General features: G+C 29.9%; 1 protein-coding gene across 2 annotated transcripts in view; it reads right to left on the bottom strand.

Moving 5' to 3' along the window:
* LOC126892258 (catalase) overlaps positions 1-12,601 on the bottom strand; it is a 540,038-nt gene that overhangs the window by 444,153 nt on the left and 83,284 nt on the right. For both annotated transcript variants that reach the window (XM_050661766.1, XM_050661765.1), the window contains exon 5: positions 2,401-2,908. In XM_050661766.1, coding sequence (XP_050517723.1) covers positions 2,401-2,908 — 508 coding nt within the window. The remainder of the gene's footprint in view (positions 1-2,400; positions 2,909-12,601) is intronic.

Below are 12,601 nucleotides of genomic sequence, written 5' to 3'. Positions count from 1 at the left end.
ATAAATAAATAAATAAAAAAAAAAAAAATTATACGGAGAACAATGTAATTTTTTTCTTGGAAACGGTTAACTTTAGAAAAAAATGTTATAATAGGACTTTTTTGTTTTAAATTGTGTATTATATTCATACCTTAAAGGAACGCACTATTTTCGGGGACACCCTGTATAAATCTAGAATCAACTATAATTGCACATTTTGACCCATAGATAAGAGGTAAAGTGTATCAAAATACAACCGATATAGTGTATATATTAATTTTAAAGTATTGTATTGTAATTTGAAGGTCGAATGATGACTTTATTCAAACAAAAATTCTGATAAGATATTTTTATCCCTACCAAAAATTGTTGAGTACAGTTTCAGATTCTTTAAACAAGTTATTACTATACCACAGATTAATTATTTGCAAATTTACAATTTGCAGATAAAAATGATATTCAAGGCCATGATTTAACATTATTTTTAGAATTTATGAAAATAATTAAAAAACAAACTATGGTCTGTGTTTAAACCTGGAGGAGTAATTCAAATTTACAGCGCCGTAATGCTTCTTTGTAATTGGTCCAACCGCACACAAGTTTATTTCACTATTATAAAATTTTGACACTAATAACATTTACGAAATTTTGACACTACTGGCATTTCATAGGTTAGTTAAGTTATATGGACGATTTTTTGTGTTTTCTGCGTTATTCCTTTAATTTTTAGATTTTTAGTCTACTTTCATATAAAAAACAGTTGCTTGTAGAAATCTTTAGCGACGTATTAGTATAATACAGTGATGAGTGTGCTAATAACCGGCAAAATAGCGCAAAAGATGGAAAACATTTTAAATTGTGAGATAAAAAGAAATAAAACTAGTAGAGTTGTTAAATTTAGCGATAGTAACATACAAATTGACATTATACTGATTGTTTCCCACCTTTAGACGTATCAGAGGAGTATGCCAACTAAAACTGTCACTGTGACAGTGGAATTTCTCAAATTCGTCCGATACGTCTAAAAGTGGGAAACAATCAATATAATGTCAATCTATAAGTTACTATCGCTAAATTTAACACCTCCACTAGGTTCATCTCTTTTTATTTCACAACTTAATTATGTTTTCCATCTTTTGCGTTATTTTGCCGGTTATTAGTGCGCTCATCACTGTATAATATGGATGGATTACCGTCGAAGGACGATATGATCAACCAAAAAGAAGATATATTTAGTGATTTTTCTAGTGACTTTCTTGGGTGTGAATCTGTCTTTTTAGTTCACTCCTCCTGGTTTAAAAACAAACCATAGCATGAAATTAAATTCTGAACCTGATCAAAATTTGAAAAGTTTATGAGCAAATAATTAGTCCTGTCGCCAGGGGGGGTACAACGGCCTCCTGTATTCAGATGGATTTACCCAAGATTTTTTTATGTATTTTGACCTGTAGAACACGAATTTTTTGGGTAACAGTTGATCCGGATGTCGATAAGATTGTTATAAACCAAGAAGTTGAGGAATCACATAACAGCGATTTCTTGCAAAAGAAAACTTTTTTTGTATTTTTTGGGCCTTTCTAACCAAAAAATGTTCCTACAAATTTTTTCGTAGGAAGCATAGTTTTCGAGATAAACGCGGTTGAACTTTAAAAAAATCGAAAAATTGCAATTTTTGAACCCGAATAACTTTTGATTAAAAAATAAAATAGCAATTCTGCTTACCGCATTTGAAAGTTCAAGTCAAATTATATCGGTTTTAATTATTTGTACATATTGCTAAAAATGTATTATTTTATTGTTAAAACAAAGCTATAAACACCTAGTGCTTGAGTGATGTTTTCAATGATTTCTCATTTAAAATCGAATGAGTAGGTAGAGGAGGTAAAAGTGCAAGCGGCGCTATTTCTACGTAGCATGCATTAAAAGGCATGTATTAGGCACGGGAAACACTATGTGTTTATAGCTTTTTTTAACAATCAAATAATAAATTTTTAGCAATGCAAACATTCAAAACAGATAAAATTTTACTTAAACTTTTAAAGGCGGTAAGCAGAATTGCTATTTTATTTTTTAATCAAAAGTTATTCGGGTTCAAAAATTGCAATTTTTTGATTTTTTGAAAGTTCAACCGCGTTTATCTCGAAAACTATACATCCTAAGAAAAAATTTGTAGGAACATTTTTTTGGCCCAAAAAATACAAAAAAAATGTTTTGTTTTGCGAGAAATCGCTGTTATGTGATTCCTCAACTTCTTGGTTTATAACAATCTTATCGACATCCGGATCAACTGTTACCCAAAAAATTCGTGTTCTACAGGTCAAAATACATAAAAAAAACTTGGGTAAGTCCATCTGAATACAGGAGGCCGTTGTACCCCCCTTGGCGACAGGACTAAATGGGTGATTTGAACATGAAACTCACCTGTAAGCTTCTCCAGAAACAGTAAATGCTGGTTCGAGATGTTGAGCGACTTTGTCACATACTGGACCGTTAAAGCTGTTAGGGAAATAGTTGGGGGCACCACCTTGACTCTTGGTGTTCATGAATCCGTCTCTCTGGTGGTTGCGGACAGCGAAGGGACAGTTGACTGGCAATTGCAAATGGTTGGGACCCAAACGGTGTCTGTGAGTGTCGCTGTAAGCGAAAAGACGACCTTGTAACATCTTGTCTTGGGAGGCTTCAATTCCGGGCACCATGTGAGATGGGCTGAAGGCGATCTGTTCGACATCGCTGAAGTAGTTTTCGGGATTACGATTGAGGACTATTTTACCCAACTTGATGAGAGGATATTCGCCTTGGGGCCAAACCTTGGTCAAGTCGAAGGGATCGAATGGCGATCGTTGTGCTTGTTCTGGGGTCATTATTTGAACATAAGTGGTCCATGAGGGGTAGTTTCCATCGGCGATGGCGTTGAACAGGTCTCTGATGCCTGTCGAAAAAAAAATCAATTTAGTATTCAGTATTTAGTGAAATTATTCAGAAAAACTAAATCAAATGAATAAACGGAAAAAAGTAGTATTTCAAAAGTGTGCAAAATTTTTAATTCCTATCTGAGCGCTTTCGATCTTCAATACTACGATCAAGATTTAAAAGTATATGACCTACTGAAGAGGGATGCCATTGGTGAAAAAATACATTTTTTTTTGTTCAAAAATTAAAAAATTTCGAAAGAAATTAAAAATAAAGCATCTAAAACATAGCACATTACGATACTCCACAAAACACACATTAAAAATGTTTATGTGGGTTAAGGCGACAGAAAGAATTTGTCTATTAAGTATATGGGATTTAAAGCTAATTAGTCGATATAATCGATTATTTCATTCATAGGAGATTCTGACCAATAGAAAGCTACAGCAATCTAAATTAAACTGATAATTTTTGATAATTTCCCGTCGTCAAGTATATTACGTCAGATGCCCTTCGTTGCTATGAAAAAATACATTCAGTGACATTAATGACAATTAATGTTTTAAAAATTATAAAAGTGATGACTTTCAACCGTAAAATATTTATAACAACTGTGTGTTTAATTGTACTAATTTGCACTTACATAAATAAATTACAATAAAATTTTGGTTTTGAACAGTTTTATTCATGATATAATCGCAACAAATTCCACTCGATCTCTAAAATTAATATAGAATTTTAGAGCTCTTGTGCAATTACTAGGTACTGATAATACGAAACACGACTCATATAACCTACATAAGAAACTGAAAGAAATTACAGGTAACACACGGAAGAGAATACCACAAGTTATACGAAACTCCATTGGAGATCTCCAATTTTTTCAGAAAAAGAAAAACAACAAACTTGGGAGCAATACATCAAGGACTTATTTGCAGATAATAGAGAAGAAATAAATGAAACATTACAAACTAATGAAAATCTAAAAATTCTGGTATCAGAGGTGAAACAGGCAATTAAAAACTTAAAAAGTGGTAAAGCGCCAGGTCCCGATGAAATTCCTGTAGAAATATTAAAAATCCTGAATGATGAAAATATAGAATGTCTAACTATATTATTTAATAAAATATAGCACGACGGTAAAATCCCTAATGAATGGTTAACATCTATCTTTTTATCCTTACCCAAGAAAAATAATCCTAAATCTTGCGATGAATACCAATTAATTAGCCTTATGAGCCACACTTTAAAAATTTATAGAACACTTTTAAAGAAATATAATCCTAAATCTTGCGATGAATACCAATTAATTAGCCTTATGAGCCACATTTAAAAAATACTATTCAAAGTTATTCAATGGCGTACATATACATATATAAAAAATGTGAACTACAATAATTAGACAACACACAGTTTGGATTTAGAGGTGGAATGGGAACACGAGAGGCATTGTGAGCAATGACGGTACTATTACAAAAGTGCAGGGAATATAATAAAAACGTATTCATATGTTATATAGATTTCCAAAAAGCGTTTGACAGAGTTTAAGAAAGTAACCTCATACATGCATTGAAATACATACAGCTAGATCCCAAGGATATTAATTTAATCAAAAATCTATACTACAATCAAACAGTGGTCGTACGGGTACGGTACGGGTGGAAGATAGTGAGACAAACTAAGTGGAAATTCAAAGCGGAGTCAGACAGGGATGCGTGCTGTAGCCACAATTATTTAATGTGTACTCCCAACTAATATTTCAGGAGGCACTATGGGAAAGAACTGAAGGTGTAAGGATTGGAGGGAGCATCATTAATAACATAAGATTTGCAGAAGATACCGCAATCACAGCAGAGAATATAGACGATTTACAAATTCTCCTAGAACTCATTAAGGGGATGGGTACGTATTTTCGGCTGCAATGCTATTTAAATGGGGATTAATTTTTTTTTTCGAATCCTGAGAAAACTAATAAGTATTTTTGAAAAATTTAAACGCAGAATGAAAGATTACGTTCTTACTGAGGGCCGAAAGTTCCTGAAAACTTCTATAATGTTTATTTTAATAAATTACAGAGGTGAAAAACTAAGAGAAAATGTAGTGTGATTTTTAATTTCAAATATCTCATTAAAAAGAAGCTTTTAATTTATTCTAAGGAACTTTCGGCCCTCGATAATAATTTAGTCTTTCATTCTGCGTTTAAATTTTTTAAAAATATTTATTAGTTTTTTCAGGATTCGAAAAAATGCTCACCATGTCCGTGGTGATATTTTCCAAATCGAACATTCGCTATCTTTGTCATACAACGCACTGAGTCAAATAGAATATGATGACAAGACAGTGACAGTTTTAAATATTTGACATGGCATCGGGAATATTTTGAGTTGTTGATTAAATAATATTGATAGTGTATTTGATAAATAATTGATTTAAGACGTGAACTTAATAAAAAGTTATTTATTGTTTATTATTTATGGAAGATCCAAGCAGAGAATACATCAGACTATATTCTGTGATCCAAGTATTTTTTGTTAAAGATGTTCAAAATTGTAAGCGTTCCATAGTAACAATATATTATTAAAAAATCACTTTAAACACTTTTCCTCTTTTCTCGATTGAGTATTAGTTTTTGTTGAACATATAAATTATTACAATCACTGAATACATAGTGAAAAAATTATCAGTAGTAATTGCACAAGAGCTCTAAAATTATTGAATTTTTCCCGAGTGAGACTTTGACAGTTTTAATTTCACGACCCGAAGGGGAGTGAAATTATGTCAAAGTGTCACGAGGGCAAAAATTCGATATTAATTTTAGAGATCAAGTGCAATTTGTTGCGATTATTTCATGAATAAAACTGTTCAAAACCAAAATCAAATTGTAATTTATTTATTTATGTAAAATACAAATTAGTACAATTAAACACACAGTTGTTATAAATATTTGACGGTTGAAAGTCATCACTTTTATAATTTTTAAAACATTAATTGTCATTAATGTCACTATTTTAGTAAGTCCATCTGAATTAAGGAGGCCGTTGTACCCCTCCTGGCGACAGGACTAAAAAAAGGTAGGTAATTTGTAAGACGATAATGATTAGTTTCATTTAGGATGCTAAATAGGGGGAGATTTTCACAATTTTTTATCAAAAAATGGGATTAATTGTATATTGAGCGTAACTGGTTTAGTTTTGATGCTAGAAACTTTTGTGAAAAATAAAGCTTCTTTTAAACACTTTAAAAAAGTGCTAAAGAGTTTCCCCGAACAGTATTTAATTTTTTGGTTATTTCACGTTGAAATATTCGATTTGGAATTTGACGAATAAGAAAAACTTTTCATGAGCTACAAGTTTTCTTTTACTGAGTCGATAGACTTCATTTTTGTTTCACTTTTTTTTATAAGCTAGATACATTTTTGCTAACAATATTCTTTTCGATCGAATACTTATTCTTTGAACTATTTGCGAAAAATCGCCTAAAAACGTGTTTTTTTTTTTGTTGAACAATAAACATTTTTACTCATAAATATCTCGAAAAGTCTTGAGTTGACCACTTCAGTGGTGACACTGAAAATTACATGGTATCGCCATATTTTACGTTGATTTACTGGGCTGTAACACATATAGGTATTTATTACACATGTCGCATTGGGTAATTTTTTATGGGGCCACATTTCCAATTCTGCGGGGGGGCCCGACGGAGTTTGTTACGCCACTGATCTATAGGCCTTATCCTTGCTATTCTTACATTGAAATTGAAATTTTATAATGATTACAATTTAAATTACAAAATTTAAATTATCAGTAGTAATTGCACAAGAGCTCTAAAATTATTGAATTTTTCCCGAGTGACACTTTGACAGTTTAAATTTGGTCAAAATTATGTCAAAGTGCCACGAGGGCAAAAATTCTATATTAATTTTAGAGATCGAGTGCAATTTATTGAGATTATTTCATGAATAAAACTGTTCAAAACCAAAATTTTATTGTAATTTATTTATGTAAGTACAAATGAGTACAATTAAAAACACAGTTGTTATAGATATTTGACGGTTGAAAGTCACCACTTTTATAATTTTTAAAACATTAATTGTCATTAATGTCACTGAATGTATTTTTCCATAGCAACGAAGGGCATCTGACGTAATATACTTGACGACGGGAAATTATAAAAAATTATCAGTTTAATTTTGGTCAGTTTAACTTAATCAGTTTAACTTGACGAAGGGAAATTATAAAAAATTATCAGTTTAATTTCGATTTCTGTAGCTTTCTATTGGTCAGAATCTCCTATGAATGAAATAATCTGTCTAATATACCTATTATTAACTGACATTGTAAAGGACGATTATATTATTATCAAAATGTTCGTTTATAAGAGATTTATTTTTACAAGATAACGATACTGTTAATGCAAGTGTTTTCTTTAATATTAAAAACGTATCAATATGATTTAGATATTAATAAATGCAATAAAAAAATTTCATTATCTAGTAATCTAGTGTATTTAGTGGAATATATTACCTGGTCAGATTAACCGTATGTGCGAAAATGGGGAATATTAAATTCTTAATCGTATGTCAAAAAATAGACAATAACTACGTCTTACGACCCACCAAATTTCGTTTGCATGTCTCGACAGGTTTTAAAGGTCAGTTTGTAAGAAAAATTTCAACACCCCCTATCTCGGAAAGACACATTTGCGGTCACACATTTATAAAGCAAACTGTCGTTATTTTTTCATGTAGAATTACCCCTTGTTTTCCAAACTTATTTAAATACAACAGCCTGTATTGATGAAATACATGGCTAGTTGTTAAAGTACCTAACTTTTTTATGGTCCAACATAAGCGAATGAATAAAAATACAGGATGTTGAGAAAACATGAGGCTATAGTTGGATTTTAATTTCAGTATTTTATAAATGTTAGAATATTCCACAGGGTGATGCGAAGATTGAGAAAAAGTTTAACTGGTACACCCGGTATACAATGACAAATTACCTGTTTAGCAACAATATTATTACAACGATATTGTTAAAGAATAAGGCTATAACATATTAAAAAATCACTTAAATCGGACGTGTTTAGAAAATTCGAGACATCAAAAATGACCCATTTTGAAGGTGGGCGGTTAATCTTGCCGGTGAGAATAAAATAAACTTTGTAAGTCGATTATTGTAACTAAAATTATAAAATAAAATGATAAATAATAAACAAATAATAAAATTACTTTAATTAATTTTAAAATTTTCTAAAATTTAAAAATACGGAAAATATAGTATGAAGCTTCATGCTACTCTACAGTACCGCTTATTCTACCACTTTTCTTTTTTTTTTTTTGTTTAATCTTACTGTTTTTTTGGCTGTACTAATTAATAGTAGTAATTTTGTTTTTTTTAATCCTTAGCCACTTCAATTCTAGGGTCACATCAATGTATCAAAATTATTTCATCTATCTCAAAAACTGTTAAAATGTTGGTGTTTGTGAGATAAATTGAAGACCTAAGTGGAAGAACGAGGTATGTAACATTTTCTAAAATTTGGAGTTTCTTAGTGAATGAAGGTGGTATAATAATAATAATAATAATAATAATAATGTTTATTTACTTTCAAAATAACACAATGGAAATACAAGTAACAGTTCAATACATATAAATAAATATAAAAATAGATATAAATATAAATAATATGAGTAAAATATAAATATATATGAATTTATCATGAATATACTGTACAAGTTATAAGCAAATAAATAAACACAAAAGAAATTCCCTGAAGAACCAAAGGTTGTGCACAGGGATTATTCACATTTATTTAGCTCTAATTAAGTGTTCACAACACTTTATGACATAGACCAATCAACAAAGTAAAAATAAAAACCCAGAAAAAGTTTTGCTTGATTTGAATAATCATAATAATTACAAAAATATTGCATCCAGAGTTTCAGTTTCCTCATACTTAAGAAATCTGCTAAAAATTGTTTTGACAAAACTAAATGAGTTTATTTTTCTGATATAGGTTTTATACATGTCTGGTAAACAATTAAATATTTTGGGTACGAAGTATGTATAATTATGTTTCCCAATAGATTTTTGTGCATTAGAAATTTTAACATAGTCGTGATGTTTCCTTCTAGTGTTATAAGAATGATCCAAGGATTTTAATATATGTTTATTCTTGTATGTAAATAAAATTATGTTTAATTGATACAACTTTCTAATACTCAATACGCCGGCTTCTCGGTAAAGTAGTTCTGACGGGTATAGATTTGACTTATTTAGCATTATTTTCAGAAATCTCCGTTGCAGTATTTCAAGTTTCGTTAAATGCGAAGCATGTGTACCACCCCATGCCAAAATGGCATATCTAATACGAGATTCAATCAATGAATAATAAACAGTTTTTAAGTAAGACAAATTTAGAATATTGCTGAGATAACGAAATTTATATAATAACATTCTTAAAGTTCTGCACACCATATCTATGTGGACATCCCATCTTAAGTGACAGTCAATATACACACCTAAATATTTTATGTTGTTTTTTCTACTTATTTTTATATGTGTATTATTATTTCTTATATCTAATTCCGTGAAAGCAGGTAAATTATTTTTATAAATTGAAAACGGTATGAAATAAGTTTTGTCAAAATTAACAGTAAGCAATCTTTCATTCAGCCGTTCTAGTACCCTAACAGTTTCTCTTTCTGCTAAAATTTTTAGTTCGTCCCAAGAATTACTGGTGTAGAGAATAACTGTATCGTCAGCAAAACAAATAATCTTGCCATTTATTTCCATTCCTGCCAAGGCATTTATATAAATAGTAAACAATAAGGGACCTAATATAGTACCCTGAGGTACACCATATTGTACGTTTTTCTCTGCGCTTAGTTTGTCATTAATTTTGACCAATTGTGTTCTATTATTTAAATAACTTTGTAATAGTATGTGTGGTACACCTCTGATTCCAAGATCCTGCAAAGTTTCCAATAGCTGTTGATGACTGACAGTGTCAAATGCCTTGGCTAAATCCAGAAAAATAGCTAATGTAGGAGAACTTTTATCAAGCATTTTGTATAAATAATCAGTAACAGACGTAATCGCATCGGTAGTAGAATATCCCTTCCTAAAACCATATTGGTTTCCTGATAGCAGATTAAATTTTATGAGATATTTATTTAATCTCTCTGACAAGGCTTTTTCAAATATCTTAGCAAGGCTGGTAATAAGCGATATAGGCCGATAATTTTGTACTAAATTTTTGTCACCCTTTTTGAATATGGGTATAATTACCGATTTTTTAAAAAGTTTAGGACATACAGCTTGTTCGAATATTTTATTTATTAATACAGTTATAGGATCTACAATGATATTTGCAACTATTTTTAGTATATCTGCAGAAATGTTATCTATGCCAGGAGATTTATTAGGTTTCAAGGAATGAATAATATTATGGATTTCTGAGTTAGTTACAGGTTCTAAAAAGAATGTACGATTGCATGTAAATTTTGGAGAAACAGGAGATTGTTGTATTTTAATCTTTTCAGCGAGCTCATTTCCTACATTGGAAAAATATTCATTAAAAATATTGCTAATGTCAGATCTATCAGTAACTATCTCATTGTTTCTATTTAAGACACTTTTTATTTCATTTGATTTTGAATTATTATTATCTAACTTTTTGATTGTATTCCACAGACCTTTGGAACTATTTTCATATTTTTTTATTTCCGAGTGAAAATACGTTTTTTTCGTTTCAATAATTAGTTTATTTAATTTATTTTTGTATACTGTATATTCCTTTTTAAATATTTGATTATCTGGATTATTTATATGTTTTCTGTAAAGTTCATTTTTTTTATTAACTGATTTTATTAAACCGTCCGTCATCCAACTATTCCTTTTAACTTCACATCTTTTTTTCTTTACTTCCTTAGTATTTTTATTAATTACTGAAATGAGCGTATTGGTAAAACTGTCTACCATATCATCAACATTATCCGTATTTAAAACTTGCTCCCAATTCTGCAAACTGAGATCTCTTTTTATATTATCATAATTTATTATTTTGATGACATTCTTCTTAAAACCAATTTTGGTTTTTTCAAAAGCAATACTAATAAAGGTAGCCTTATGATCAGTTATTAGAAGATCCAAAACAGCTGATAAAGTATTAGTTACCATTTGCGAGTTGCTTTTTACAAAAATATGATCAATACAGCTATGAGAATCTCCTTGAATTCTAGTATTTTTATTTATCACAGATACAAAATTATGTTCACTTAGCATACTTAAATATTCAGAAGACTCAGGAGACATGTTTTTAATGTTAATGTTAATATCTCCCAAAAGTACATGGTATTTACAGGCAAAACTTTTAGTATTATTTAAATAATCATTCAGACAAACACAAAAGTCATTTTCATTGGTTGATGGTGGTCTATAGATTACAGTTATTATTGTGTTTTTATTATTTTGACCAATTATAGTTATCTCTAATGCCTTACATACAGAAACACTTACAATTCTAGAGGTATATCTTAAATTATTTCTTAAATATACTATCTATTAACTTATGTATGTAACTTAACTATCATATGCCACTTTTACTGTACCTCTAAAAAGCTTAATAAGAGACATTCTAGTCTCTTATGAGATATGTAATATGTAAAATACAATTCTTGAATGGAAGAAGGAGGTATGAAATATTTTTCGTCGTTTTCAGGTTTAAATTGTTTATAAGTCGAAAACTATTAACTTAAGAGAAAAATTACAAAAGACCTTTATTGTTTACAATGATCAAAAGAACCTAAAATAATGTACCCGGGTTTAAAAAATTGATTTTTTAAATTTATTTAAACATTTTTTTTAATAAATGTAGCTAAATAACTACGAAATTATGGCATTTAGATAGGGAATATAACACGAAAAATAATCAGCATTTCTAAAGGACTTCAAAAAGCAAAAATATACAGGGTGTTCCATTTGAAATAAGAAACTTCATTAGATTTACAGAAAAACGGAAGTTCTGACAACAATGTAATTGTCACTATTATATCGGTCGCATTAGAAAACCCTTTGTCCCCAAAATCTATAAAAAATCGTGCCAGCCCTTTCCGAGATAATTGAGGCTTTCCGTACATAAGACGCACTCTGTATAATATACTCCATTTAATAAAAGGCAAGGTAGACGGAAGAAAGCCAGGTCGAAGAAGACCGTCATGGCTTAAACACCTATGAGAATGGTTTAACAGATCCTCTGCAGCCCTTTACCGAGCTGCCATTAACAAAATTACTATAGCCAATTTGATAGCCAACGCTCAATAATCGAGCACGGCACATGAAGAAGAAGATTATTTTGTGTTCAATTACATAAATTTCTGTAAAACTGATTATAGAGTATTATTTTATGCCACATATCCCCTTCATTCATTCAGATAAAGGATAGTTATACAAACTAAAATTAATGGAAGAAGGCGGTATGTACAGTTTTTATTTATTTTTAGAAAAAATACTAAAAATAAAATCAAATTAGCAACATTATATGTAAATCAATACGTATAGCAATATAAATAAAACCAAATAATAAACAATATTTTCATGATAAAAGTAGAGGAATAAAAACTTTAACTGCCCATATCTCAAAAGGTAGGCTTTTACTACTTTACATTAATTAGCACAATGAGATAAGGTACAAAATTGGAAGTATAGCC

Source organism: Diabrotica virgifera, chromosome 9, assembly GCF_917563875.1.
Source record: "Diabrotica virgifera virgifera chromosome 9, PGI_DIABVI_V3a".
Lineage (NCBI taxonomy): Eukaryota > Metazoa > Arthropoda > Insecta > Coleoptera > Chrysomelidae > Diabrotica > Diabrotica virgifera.
Note: the sequence above shows the minus strand (reverse complement) of the source record. Positions and strands in the feature narration are given on the sequence as shown.